The sequence below is a fragment of the Pipistrellus kuhlii genome, unplaced genomic scaffold, assembly GCF_014108245.1.
Source record: "Pipistrellus kuhlii isolate mPipKuh1 unplaced genomic scaffold, mPipKuh1.p scaffold_m20_p_2, whole genome shotgun sequence".
NCBI classification, from domain to species: domain Eukaryota; kingdom Metazoa; phylum Chordata; class Mammalia; order Chiroptera; family Vespertilionidae; genus Pipistrellus; species Pipistrellus kuhlii.
This window is the reverse complement of record NW_023425515.1, coordinates 112,385,445-112,399,628: the sequence shown is the minus strand read 5'-3', so window position 1 is coordinate 112,399,628 and position 14,184 is coordinate 112,385,445. Positions and strand designations below refer to the sequence as shown.

The following is a 14,184-nucleotide window of genomic DNA, read 5'->3' as shown; positions in this document are numbered from 1 at the left end:
GCTGTGGTGGCAGTGAGCACGTGGCTGCGGAGATGGTGGTGGTGGTGGTGGTGGTGGCCGCAGATGTAGTGGGGCTGGTGGGATGGGCAGGGCGCACCCGCCCATCCCCGCCACAATTGGAGAGGTGGGGGGGTGGGAGAGGTGGTGATGATGGGCCAGAAGTCTTGCAGGAATATTCCTGCCATAGGTCACTAGTATACCACAATCACAGATATGAAGAATTAAAATCATTAAAATGTCCACGGTATACAAAACAGTCTACAGATTCAACACAGTTTCTATCAAGATACCAATGGCATATATTTCATAGAACTAGAACAAGTATTTCAAAAATTTATATGGAACCACAAAAACCCTGAATAGCCATAGCATTCTTTAAAAAGAACAAAATTGGAGGGATCACACTACCTGTTATAAAAATATTCTAAAAGGCCATAGTAATCAGGCCATAGTAAAAAGCCATGGTATTAGCATAAAAACAGACATATAGATCAATGAATCAGAACGGAGAGTCCAGAAATAAACCCCTGGATAAAGAAGCTTTATGGTCAATTAATACTTGAAAAAGAAGGAAAGGACCTACAATGGACAGATAATGTGCAAAAAAATGAAACTAGACCACCTTACACCATATACAAGAATAAATTCGCCGAAACTGGTTTGGCTCAGTGGATAGAGAGCATCGGTCTGTGGACTGAGCAGTCCCGGGTTCAATTCCGGTCAAGGGCATGTACATTGGTTGCGGGCACATCCCCAGTAGGGGATGTGCAGGAGGCAGCTGGTTGATGTTCCTCTCTTATCGATATTTCTAGCTCTCTATCCCTCTCCCTTCCTCTCTGTAAAAAATCAATAAAAAAAGAAAGAAAGAATGAAAGAGAGGAAGGAAGGAAGGAAGGAAGGAAGGAAGGAAGGAAGGAAGGAAGGAAGGAAGGAAGGAAGGAAGGAAGGAATAAATTCAGCCCTAACCGGTTTGGCTCAGTGGATAGTGTCGGTCTGCAGACTGAGGGGTCCCAGGTTCGATTCCAGTCAAGGGCATGTACCTTGATTGAGAGCACATCCCCAGTAGGGGATGTGCAGGAGGCAGCTGACCCAGTGTTTCTCTGTCACTGATGTTTCTAACTCTTTCCCCGTCCCTTCCTCTTTGTAAAAAATCAATAAAATACATATTTTTAAAAATAATAAATTCAAAATATAAAAGACTTAAATGTAAGACTCAAAATCATAAAAATATTAGAAGAAACATAGGCAGTAATATCTCAGACATTTCTTATAAAAATATATCTCCTTGGGCCAGGGACACAATTGAATAAGTAAATAAATGGGACCTCAAACTAAAAAGTTTTTGCACAGCAAGAAAACCATCAACAAAATGAAAAGACAACCAAATGAATGGGAGAACATATTTTCCAATGATACATTTGATAAGGGATTAATACCCCAAACTTATAAAGAACTTATAAACTCAACAGCAAAAAAAAAACAAACAATCCAATTAAAAAATGGCCAAAGGTCCTAATAGACTCTTCTCTAAAGAGGACAAAGGACCAACAGACATATGAAAGATGCTCAATGTCACTAATCATTGGAGAAATCAAGTTAAAAACACAATGAGATATTACCTAACATCTGCCAGCATGGCTAATATTAATAAACAAACAAACAATAAGTGTTGGCGAGGATGTGGAGGAAAGAGAACCCTCATGCACTGTTTGTTGGTGGGATTGGTACAGCCACTATGGAAAACAGTATAGAGTTTCCTCAAAAAAATAAAAATGGAAGTGCCTATGACCCAGCAATTCCACTTCTGGGAATATATCCAAAGAAACCCGAAATACTGATTTGAAAAAATATATGCACCCATATGCTCATTGCAGTGCTACTTTTACAAAGCCAAGATTTGGAAGCAGCCTAAGTGTCCATTAGTAGATGAGTGAATAAAGAAGTTGTGGTACATTTATACAATGGAATACAACCTAGCCTTAAAAAAAGGAGGAAATCTTATCTTTTGTGATAGCATGGATGGACCTGGAAAGTATTATGCTAAGTAAAATAAGCAGTCAGAGAAAGACAAGTAACATGATTTCACTTATATGTGGAATCTAATAAACAAAATAAATGCAGACTCATAGAAAAGAGAACAGACTAATATCTGTCAGAAGGGAGGGAAGTTGGGAGATTTGGTTCAATGGATAGAGCATTGGTCTACGGACTGATGGGTCCTAGATTCGATTCTGGTCAAGGGCATGTACATTGGTTGCGGGCACATCCCCAGTAGGAGGTGTGCAGGAGGCAGCTGGTCGATGTTTCTCTCTCATTGATGTTTCTAGCTCTCTATCCCTCCCCCTTCCTCTCTGTAAAAAAAATCAATGAAATATATTAAAAAAAAAAAAAAAAAAGAATCTGGGGAAAGAGGGCAAGTATGGGAATGGTGTGGGGGGGCAATGGTAAGATATGTACACATATAATACCTTAATTTAAAAAAAAATGAAGAAAAAAAAAGGAGGAGGAGGAGGGAGGGAGGTTGGGAGGCTAAGTAAAAAAGGTGAAGGGATTAAGTAAAGGAAAAAAACTCATAGACACAATTAAAAGTATAGTGATTGCCAAAGGCTGTAGTCGGCAAACTGCAGCTCTCGAGCCACAAGCGGCTTTTTAGCCCCTTGAGTGTGGCTCTTCCACAAAATACCACAACTTGGGCAAGTCTATTTTGAAGAAGTGGTGTTAGAAGAAGTTTAAGTTTAAAAATTTGGCTCTCAAAAGAAATTTCAATTGTTGTACTGTTGATATCTGGCTCTGTGGACTGTGAGTTTGCCGACCACTGGCCAAAGGGAAAGGGGAGTTGGGAGAGGTAAAAGAGGATAAAAGGGGAATTGTATTGGAAGAAGACATGACTAGGGATGGTGAACACACAATCCAATATACAGATGATGTACTGTAGAATCATATACCTCAAACCTATATAATTTTATTAACCAATGTCATCCCAATAAATTCAATTTTTAAAAAAAACAGAAGACCCTGAAAAAAACAAATAAAAAGACATAAGCAGACAACATAAAGATTTATAGAATCATTTATAAAAATACCTGTGGGTTACTTCCTCCATTGGAGATATAACATTTGGTGAGTTTTCCAACTCCATCATCCCAGTCCCAATCATCTTCATCATCATAATCCTCCTCTTCTTCCTCATCTTCTATCTCATCTTCATCCATCTTCTCATTCACATTATTTTGAAAGTGTTCAAACAGAATGCCAGCTCCCTCTTTGACTGTCTTCAAGTCAATGTTTTCACTAGAAATAACAATATTTTACATATTTAAACACTCTAATTAGATTTATATATGTATTTATTTACAACATAATAGGCTAAATCTGTAACAATAAAACCAAAATGTTCCCTTACAATATATCTGCCAATTAACATAATTTTAGTACCAAGTTATTCTGTTTTTCAGAGTTCTGTCCCAGTTGTTTGCATATTCTCTAGGCCCTACTAAAGAAGAACATCAGGTGTTAAATCTACCTCTGCCTAAGTTAGAATTTATATTGCTAACTTCTCTGCTGAAAGAACTGGCTCTGATCAATACTCCAAACCTGACTAGGAAAACTACTTACAGAGATGATTTAAGAGAGGGTAAAAGAAAAAAAAAGAAAAAAAGCTTTCTGACAAAACTTGGAAATAAGTCTAAAGCAGCTTTATCTTGAACTCAATACCATTTTGCATCAAAAGTTGTATTCAAGAATTGTGTTATACAAAGAATTTCAAATCACCATTGTTCATGAAGGGAAGGAATGGTGAATATAAGCACCACAAATAAGAAAGTAGGCTTGATATACTTACACAGAAAAAAAGATTGTCAAACCCAGAGAACATGCCCAGTGTAAAGAAAGCACAACTAATACGGTTTGTTTTTGTCAAGTGAGAATTCAGACCCAGTGTTCCATATTCCCTTAGTTTTTCAAGAGAAACCAGGAGTATGGATTTTTGTGTAAAATCTCCCACTTAATTGGAAAGTTCAATTTACTAAAACACTGTGCCTACCAAACAAAACATGTCTGAACATCAGATTTTACAGAGGTACTATACCAGTTTTGACATTTTGTGTAAAGAATGAGGACAGAAACCATATAAGATAATTGATAAATATGCACTGCCAGCTTAAAAAGTCACATGTGAATTTAAGTAAATTCAGATTATCAATCCTGAGTTATTTATTATCCATGGTTTACAGGGCTCCAAATCTTTACAGAACAAATAATCATTGAACACCTACTATTTACTAGGGTTTCATAAGCATCCTACATAATAAAAAGAGCAAATATGCAAATTAACCATCACTCCACTACACTAACAAGCCACACCCACCAACCACTCAGAGCAAGTATGCAAATAAACCAACCAAGATGGCTACCAGGAAGGAGGCTTGGGTTTGCCTGGCAATGGAGGAAGCCAAGCTTTCCACACACCCTCGCGGGCCCAGGCCCCCACTCAAGACTACAAAGTTTCAATTATAGAAGGTAAACAAATCCAAACAGACATGGCAGCAGCCACGGATCAAGCAGAAGGCTTAGCTCCGCTCCAAAGTTTCAATTGTAAATAAATTCCAGATACCAGGGCCTCCATTTGGGTTGCTGGGGGTGTGGCTGGCCTGCAAACCACCACAGGCTCCTCGCCCAGGCCACCCCATACCCCAAGGGAACCCCACCCTGATCTTGGACACCCTTTAGGGCAAACCAGCTGGCCCCCACCCATGCACCAGGCCTCTATCCTATCTAATAAAAGAGTAATATGCAGATTGACCATCACTCCAACACACAAGATGGCTGCCTCCATGTGGTCAAAGATTCTGCCCCCATGTGGACACAAGATGGCCAGCAATGGAGGGCAGTTGGGAGGCACCAGGCCTGTAAGGGAGAGCAGTGGGGGCAATCAAGCCTGCAGGGGAGGGCAGTTAGGGTGACCAGGCCGGCAGAGGGGGGAAGTTGGGGGCAAACAGGTTGGCAGGGGAGCAGTTAGACATCAATCAGGCTGGCATGGGAGTGGTTAGGGGGTGATCAGGCTGGGGGAAAAAGCAGTTAGGGGCAATCAGGAAGGCAGGCAGGTGAGCAGTTGGGAGCCAGCAGTCCTGGGTTGTGAGAGGGATTGTCCAACTGCCCGTTTAGGCCCGACCACAGTGGTCAGATGGACATCCCTCGAGGGGTCCCAGGTTGTAGAGGGTGCAGGCTGGGTGGAGGGACACCTCCACACCCTCCCCCCTGTGCACGAATTTCATAAACATTCTAATATATAAAAACCCTGGGTCTGTCATATCCATAATGACTGGAGGCTCAACCAACCGGAAGTCAGTCCTGTAGACATTGCTGGGTTGCTGTGGCAACCCTGCACTGATTACTGGGGCTGCAGTCTCATTGATCCAGCATTGACTACTGAGGGGGCTGCGAATCAGGCCTAGAGAGAAGCCTGAAAAGAGAAGCAGGGTCTGATCCGTAGCCTCTCTGACAGATGTTGATCAGCACTTGCCTCTCTTTCTCTCCGGGTATGGACAGCAGCTGCACCTCCATTTCTCTCCAGGCCTCCACCCAGGTTGCTGATCAGCCTCACCTTTCTGATCAGACCCGTTGATAGGCCCAGAGACGCTGACTGGCATAGAAATAGACCAATCAGAACCAAATCCATGTGAACTGTAAGGATCCAATGACTACCTAGGAGTGGAGTTTTTCTTGCTGACTGGCATAGGAACCAACCTTCAGAACCAAATTGGCTGGCAGAGGAGGGCAGTTGGGAGTGATCAGGCCAGCAGGGGAGGGCAGTTAGGGGTATTCAGTCTGGCAGGGAATGGCAGTTAGGGGAAGAGATCAGGCTGGCAGGGGAGGGCAGTTGGAGCCAACCAGGCCTGCAGAAGAGGGCAATTGGGGGGGGGGGGGTAACCAGGCTTGCAGGGGAGGGTAGTTGGGGACCATCAGGCCAGCAGGGGAGGGCAGTTGGTAGGGGGGTGGACCAGGCTGGCAGAGGAGGGCAGTTGGAGGCGAGATCAGGCCAGCAGGGGAGGGCAGTTGGGGGTGATCAGGCTGACAGGTAAAAGCAGTTAGAAGCAAACAGGCAGGCAAGCATGCAAGCAGGCAGGCAGTTGGGAGCCAGCAGTCCCAGATTGTGAGAGGGATATCCCAGATTGAAGAGGGTACAGGCTGGGCTGAGGCACATCCCCCATCAGTGCACAAATTTTGTGCACTGGGCCTCTAGTAATCCATAAGTTGCCCCTTCATTTGCTAATAACCTAGAGTGGCATGTTAAAGTTATACCTTCAATAGTACTGGGGCTTTTCAACCTTGGCTGAACAATTCTTTGTTGTAGGAAATTGATTGGTGCCTCATAGGATTGTTGGCAGCATCTCTGGCCTCTTCCTACCAGATGCCACTAGTGCAGCATTATCCCCAGTTGTGACAAACAAAAATGTCTCTAGAAATTGCCAAAGTCACTGGGGTAGGGAAAGAGGAAGGTGGTGGACAGAATCCATTGGTTTACCTTTATAATATCTAGTGATAGATATTACCCCTTAACTTCTTCCCTTGGACCTTTTGTATGCTTATGTGTAAACAAATATCTGGAATGTCTTTCTCAATTCTCTGGCTAAATCCTACTTACCCTTACAGCATTAGTTTACTATCACTTGCTCAGGGAAGTTTTCTGTATTATTCACCCATTTCTCCTTTGTACTACTTACCCAATTCTAATCTAAATCTTTTGTCTAATTTTTTAAAATATATTTTTATTTATTTCAGAGAGGAAGGGAGAGAGTTAGAAATATCAATGATGAGAATCACTGATCGGCAGCCTTGTTTTGGGGATCAAGCCCACAACCCAGGCATGTGCCCCGACCTGGAATCGAAACCGTGACCTCCTGGTTCATAGGTTGCTAATTAACCACTGCGCCAGGCCAGATCAGCCATTTGTCTAATTTTTTAATGTTTTCTCTGCTAGAATGCAATCTCAGTGTCAGAGTAGTTTACACCAATGTATCCCTACCAACTAACACTAGATTTGACACATAGAAAGTGATCAACATATATTTACTGAAAAAATCTACAATTAAGAAAACTTACATGCAATTTAAGTCATACTATAAACATAAAGTAAACACCATTTTGTTGAAATTCTAAAATAGTTTCATTTTGCTATATGTGGGAGTTATCCTTAATAACTCTTGCATCATATCCCACATCTAATCTATCACCAAATCATCACTTCCATCTGCAAAATATCTCTATTACCTTATCTCTAAATGTCCATCATCTCTGAACTGAATTATTTTTATTACTTTTGTACTGCTTCCACTCTGCATTTCAAAACCATCTTCTTCTATATCAAAGTGATTCCTTGAAGTCATAAATCAGATTACACCATTCCCCTGCTAGCATCCCTGTATGGCTTTCTAAGCCCTAGAATATCTCAATTCCTAACCATCACTTGTAAGGCTCTACATTAGGGGTGTCGAACTCAATCAGAGAAGGGGCCAAAATCTAAAATCCAGCCTAAATCGCGGGCCGAATGGTTTACTGAACAGTCATAAACTGTCATTGTGATGGAAACGCAGCGGAGTGCAGTGATGACAGCGCGGTGCGGGCCACATTGCAAGGCCTGGCGGGACGAATTTGGCCCTCGGGCCTTGTGTTTGACACATGTGCTCTACATCAAGCATGTCAAACTTGTGGCAGCACGTGACCCACAACAAATATTTTTGCAGCCCAGCCAATATAACGGTAAGAAACGTTTTAATTAAAATTTCATAACTTATAATACTTTTTACAACATCCTGATATACATAATTATTAATAATGAACTACAACGTTCACTAATAACTGATTACTATAATCGTGTTGCATTCATTTCCCTTACATGCCTTAAGCACAGGAGCACCATTTCACTTATTGTGCCCTCTTCCTGAATGGCTGTTCTCTCTCCTCCTCCTGAAATTAACTGATTCTTGTAGGTCAGATCTGAACTTAACCCCTCCTTAACCAAATCATAACTCAGTCTATCAACTGATTTAAATTATTTGCATAGTATATATAATTATGTGGGTTTTTTTTTTTTAAATACCTCTTTATACTTAATTGTCTTCTCCCCCTCTCAAGTAGAATTAAAATTCAATGACAGGGACTCAGTTTGTCTTGTTCATCACTATCTCCAGGGCTGAGGACAGAACCTGGCACATATCCGGTGCCCGCCTTACTGTAAACATAAAGTAAAAACCATTTTTAAAGGCTTAATGAAGTTAAGGCGCAAAAACCTGTTTCCCAATCGCTATGCCCAACTTGGCCTCTCAGCAATGCTAACCAGCCTGGGCACCCTAGAATCCACTGACAAGTGGCTTTCGTGAACTCTTACCATAAACTGGGAGGGAAGTCAGGGCTGGGATGGAGAAAGACGCTCAAGGCTGGGAAGAGAGCCCTAGAGTGATGAATCACCAGTCTCCCTCTAAACCCATGTTAATTCCCTCAAGGACCCGCGGCGGCAGAGAGCGCAAAAACCCAACAAAGTCGGAGTATTTAACCACCTTCTACCTGTCGGAGGAGTCCGCGTCGTCGAACTGCCCGGGAACTACCCGACTCATCAGCAGCTGCCGGTAGTCCATGACGGAGCGCGCGGGGCTTCAGCGCCACCCGAGGTCGCTAGCCCTGAGCTGGGCCAGGAGCCACACAGGCGGCCCAACTCTCTGCCTCTCCGAGGTCGCCCGCCTCGCAAACCGTTCTGTGATCCCTTTGCCAGAAGCTCGCCACGTGTTTTGAGGAATTAGGATTTACAGACTCGGTACCTCCGCCCCGGCTCGAACGGAAGCCCCGCCCCTACCGGAAATGTTCTGCCGGAAGTCCCGCCCCGCGGCCCACTGAGAGCATGCGCAATGAAGACCCACGGAAGTATCATGGGAACTTGAGTCGCCTTCCTCTCTGTGCCCGCCGTTCCACCTGGAGGCTTTCGTTTCTGCTCCCTTCTTTGTGTGTCTCCCTGTAGAAAGACGCTCCAGCCACGCCACTGGTTCGGCCTGGGGGTTTACATCCACGTTACTTCTCAACTCCGGTAACAGACTCCGGAGTTCCCCCAGGCCGGGCCCCCTGCGGGCGGAGCCGGCGGGCGCCATTCCCCGCCGGGATTGGCTGGCGCGGGCGGGTGGGCGAGCGGACGTCACACTGGAAAGGTTCGTCGCGCTGGCCTCCCAACGGGAGTTTCGTAGAAAAGGTTGATAAGTGTTCTTCCTCCCCCAAAACCAGTGCGGGGGAGTGGAAGCACGAAATCCTTATTGTGGATATAAAAAACTGCCCGGACCCTGGGAGTGAGCACGCTTTTGCGATTTAAATAGTTTGGCGCGTTGTTTTGAGGTGAAAATGAGAAGTGCTTGTAGAGAGCTGGTTTGTCATAACGGCTGAAAAGAACTTAAGGACGAAACCTTAGAATTTCGACTAGTAACTCTACTGACACCTTTTTTTTTTTTTTTTTAACTCTGCATAACTTTATTTGGGGCGAATCCCGCCGCCGCCTCTGTCTCCGTGGCGCTAGGAGGCGGGTCGGACGGAAAGCAGCCGCCCCTGCGGCCACCCCTTCACTTTTTTTCCGCGAGATCCTTTGACACCTCTCTTAACTTCGGTTTTGAAACTGCTTTCGAGTGTTTCTGGAAACATTTGAATAAATATTTTAAAAGTTTAACACACATCTGGTAAGATCAGAATGCAAGATGGTAAAAGTAAGCCTAACAAAATAAATTGGCAGATTGTGCCATATGAACAAAGTTGTAAACGTTTAATTGGAAGTTCTAGGTTCACAAATTTCTGCATTTGGAAAACTAAACAATGATTTTTTTCAAACTCCCTTCACTACAACCTAGGCAATATTTGTGTTTGAAAATAGGGAAAAATTGAGCATAAAGTTGAACCATTCACCAATCCTGACTAGCCTGTGAGGCTCAGTGACTTTTTATACTTAACCAAAGGGTGACATAAGTTTGAAAAACAAGAAGTTATTTATTGGTAATTCAACAAAGTAATCCAAGCAAATGGTAGAGACTGTAAATTGGGAAGGTTTATATAAATAAATGGAATGCTGGGTTAAATTAGTATTTATCCTGGACAACACTGGCTCATTTGCTGTAGGGAATATTGTAGAACCATAAATGGACTCTTACAGAAATATGTGTAATTTGTAAATATAAACACTAATATCCTTGAAACAGTGGTTAAAACTAATAGGTATTATGAGACATTTAGACTAAAGATTTTAGGAATTTAAAAAATAGATGAATGGTTAGATAGGAAAGTTTAGGAGAGAGAAACACTTGCAAGGACAGACTACTGAAGTGGTGAGGAGCATGACCTATTTGCAGGGAAGTGAACTTGATCTAATTAGAGTAGGGGAGTACTGGCTAGGTAAAGTGGGTTCCGGCTATGGAAGACCTAGAAAGTCAAGCGGAAGAATTTGAAGTCAGTGTGATTGGACATCTTTTCCAACCCCACCCCATAACAGACGTGAGGAATTATAAGAATATGGACCAGAGTAATGATCTAAGGCAGTGGTCAGCAAACCACGGCTCGCGAGCCACATGCGGCTCTTTGGCCCCTTGAGTGTGGCTCTTCCACAAAATACGTGTGGGCGCGCACATTCAGTGCGATTGAAACTTCGTGGCCCATGTGCAGACTTGGGTTTTCGGCCAGGGCGAGTCTATTTTGAAGAAGTGGCATTAGAACACTCAAAAGGCCAAAGAGCAGCATGTGGCTCGTGAGCCACGATTTGCTGACCACTGATCTAGGGGATGGAAAGAAAGCATGGGTTATGAAAATCATTTTTAGAGGATAAATAGACAGGACTTGGACAATGAGGTAGAAGATTGCCATGTTTTCAAACCTCAAGTGCCTGAAGGAAAATTGATTTACAATGTTCGATTTGGCTTGATACAGAAATATTCATATAGCAGTTACTAAGTAAATAGAAATGCTGTCAGTGTTTGGTGGAACCTAATAGACCTCTGATAATATTTTGTGAATATCCTTTGATTAAATAACTTAGAGATCCCTTCACCTTCTGGGTCCCAAGTTTTTTAGGTAATTTTCTTTTGTCCAAATTATTTATGGAAAGTTACCATGCAAAGTTACCATGCTATACACACACTAAATCTTTTTCAATAACTTGGCAAATGACATTTTAAAATTTAGGGCTGTGAACTTGACGGCTTAATGTGCAAAGGGAGTGGGGGAAGCTTTTTGTTTGCATATGTTAAAAGACCTTAAAATTATGTGTGTTTTTTTAAGAAGCTTTTCATCATTCAACAGTTAGGAACAAGAAATATAAAAAAATTTGGTGATCACCTTCAGATCCTGTATATTTTAAAGTGGATGTTTCTCATGAAACATTGGAAAGCATGTCAGAAGCGGATGCCATGAATTTCACCAGTTTTTCTCAAGATTTAACTCATTCAAATTCTCTCTTCTATATGGAAACCAGCAATACTACTTCAGACTTGCCTCAGGTGTGCATTGCTTACGAGGTCTGGGAGATACAGATGCATTTAGCATTCTCATTGTATTCCATATGAACATTAAAAAAAATTATATACTATATATATATATATATATATATATATATATATATATATATATATATATGACAGCTCTAGCTGGCTTGGCTTAGTGGATAGAATATCAGCCTGTGGACATAAGAGTCCTGGGTTCGATTCCAGACATTTACCACCATTGAAGGCTCGAAGGAGACAACCAATCAATGTGTCTCTCTCACATTGATGTGTTTGTTTTTTTCTCTGTCTACCCCCTTCCCTTCCACTCTTTCTAAAAAAATCAATGGAAAAATAGCCTCAGGCGATGATTAACAACATATATATATATATATATATATATATATATATATATATATATATATGAAGAGCAATAAAGGAATCTCCAGTGGATGCATAGAAGAGAGGAATAGTGGAACTGGTTTTCAAGAAAGGTAGAACTTTACAAAGTTAAAACAGATCCTTTCTAGTCTCTCCCATGAGTATAGCCAGAGGACATAGCCACAACAACTCAGTAACAGAGTCAGAACAAGAACACAAGGAGCCTGACATCTGGTCTATTTTTGTTATGGAAAAAATTTGGTCATAGTATTATGGTGTTAATTGGGATCAACTTACTACGCACTGAGTTGTAAAGAATGAATGACTTAAATTATTAAGGAAGTCCTCCATCTTGTTTTTTTATAGAAAATTTATAGACAAAAGGCTTAGTTTAGCTAAAAACAGTAATATCATGAAAGACAAGAATTAGAAGTGATTTTTGAAATTCATTGAGTAATGGAGTACCAAGAAGTTTGTATAAATATCACGTAAATACATGTGAATATTGCTATTTTATTTTTCAAGTATATTATTCCTGATATTTTAAAAATCTAATTAGGAGGAATGATCTGAATTAGCAACAAGTAACAAAAAACAGATAGTTGTATAATTTAATTTTTATTGTACTTCAGGTACATTAAGTAGAACAATACTATAAGAAGCATATTGAATAGAGATTTGTAACCAACTAACTTTATAAGAGAGAAAAACTTTTTTAGAGCATCATTTAGATCCACATACATGATATACTAACAAAAATTACATAGCAATGTACATATACCTTTAGGAGAGGCCAATGGTATTTGAAGTATTTATAATGCCTTTTTTATTATTATTACAGAATGAAATAAAAAATGTAAAAAAGGAAAATGAGTCTAAAGAAGAAATTTATAGCACACTAGATGATGTGTTAGGTGGTGAGTATCTCTCTGTTGGCAATATACAAACAGAAAATAAGATTTCTTTGTGTCTTGTCATGATAATAACAAGAGCTAAGTACTATATGTATTACTATATATAATACTTTAAACAATAAAAAAACAGGAAAAAAAGAAAATAAGAGCAAAGTACTGTGTTAAGCATTTTATATACATTGTTACATTTAATCTATAAACAAGCCCATGGAATAGGACTTTTACTTCTTTGTAAATAAGGGCTGTTTTTATCTTCATTTTATTTATTTTTTTATGTTTTTTTAAAATAAATCTTTATTGTTCAGATTATTACAGGTGTTCCTCCTTTTTTTCTCCCATAGCTCCTCTCCACCTGGTTCCCCACCCCACCCCATGCTCTTTTCCCCACCACTTTCTTCATCCATAGGTGTAAGACTTTTGTCCAATCTCTTCTCACACCCCCCTGACTCCTTTCCCCCTGAGAATTGTCAGTCCACTACCTTTTTATGTCCCTGATTCCATTATATTCACAAGTCCATTTGTTCTTCAAATTTTTTATTCACTTGATTTTTAGATTCACTTGTTGGTAGGTATGTATTTGATGTCTTCTTGTTGTACATAATTTTTATCTTTACCTTTTTCTTCTTCCTCTTCTTAAAGAATACCCTTCAGCATTTCATGTAATCCTAGTTTGGTTGTGATGAACTCCTTTAGCTTTTTGTTGTCTGTGAAGCTCTTTATCTGACCTTCAGTTCTGAATGATATCTTTGCTGGGTAGAGTAATCTTGGTTGTAGGTTCTTGCTGTTCATCACTTTGAATATTTCTTGCCACTCCCTCTGGCCTGCATAGTTTCTGTTGAGAAATCAGCTGGCAGTCTTATGGGTACTCCCTTGTAGGTAACTGTTTTTCTCTTGCTGCTTTTAATATTCTCTCTCAGTCTTTTGCTCTTGGCATTTTATGATGTGTCCTGGTGTTGTCCTCTTTGGATTCTCTTGTTTGGGATTCTGTGTGCTTCCTGAACTTGTAAGTCTATTTCTTTCACCAGGTGGGGAAAGTTTTCTGTCATTATTTCTCCTAATAGGTTTTCAATATTTTGCTCTCTCTCTTCTTCTGGCATCCCAAAAATTCGGATGTTGGTAAACTTAAAGTTTTCCCAGAGGCTTCTTACATTATCTTCATATTTTTGGACCTTTTTTTCTTTTTGTTTTAATGGTTGGTGTCTTTTGTTTCCTCATATTTCAGTTTTCTGGTTTGATCCTTGGGGTATGTTCATCTACAGTTGAGTTTCTGTATATTCTTTATTTCAGACAGTGTATGCTTAATTTCTGACTATTCCTTTTCCATTTTTTTTTTTTTTTGGCATTTTTATTAAGGTCCTTGAAGGGTCTCATCAAGTTTCTCAGCGGTTTTCAGA

The 14,184-nt window shown here is 40.8% G+C and overlaps 2 protein-coding genes across 11 annotated transcripts in view; one reads left to right on the top strand and one right to left on the bottom strand.

The window, feature by feature from the left end:
* The window catches only part of RIOK1 (RIO kinase 1), a 37,609-nt gene extending 28,626 nt beyond the window's left edge, over positions 1 to 8,983 (bottom strand). The window contains exons 1-3 of one of the 7 annotated variants that reach the window (XM_045584243.1): positions 8,563 to 8,667; positions 8,099 to 8,230; positions 3,084 to 3,291 (exon numbers count right to left, since the gene is read on the bottom strand). In XM_045584243.1, the coding sequence (XP_045440199.1) occupies positions 3,084 to 3,212 (129 nt within the window). In that variant the 5' untranslated portion in view covers positions 3,213 to 3,291; positions 8,099 to 8,230; positions 8,563 to 8,667. Of the gene's footprint in view, positions 1 to 3,083; positions 3,294 to 3,435; positions 3,455 to 8,098; positions 8,231 to 8,555; positions 8,818 to 8,848; positions 8,867 to 8,964 lie in introns of those variants that run through there. The other 6 variants (XM_036444046.1, XM_045584242.1, XM_036444045.2 and 3 more) reach the window with 6 other exon arrangements.
* An 85-nt stretch (positions 8,984 to 9,068) lies between these two features.
* The window catches only part of CAGE1 (cancer antigen 1), a 66,492-nt gene continuing 61,376 nt past the window's right edge, over positions 9,069 to 14,184 (top strand). For 2 of the 4 annotated variants that reach the window (XM_045584240.1, XM_036444043.2), the window contains exons 1-2: positions 10,787 to 11,513; positions 12,718 to 12,793. In XM_045584240.1, coding sequence (XP_045440196.1) covers positions 11,406 to 11,513; positions 12,718 to 12,793 — 184 coding nt within the window. In that variant the 5' untranslated portion in view covers positions 10,787 to 11,405. Of the gene's footprint in view, positions 9,376 to 10,786; positions 11,514 to 12,717; positions 12,794 to 14,184 lie in introns of those variants that run through there. The other 2 variants (XM_045584239.1, XM_045584241.1) reach the window with 2 other exon arrangements.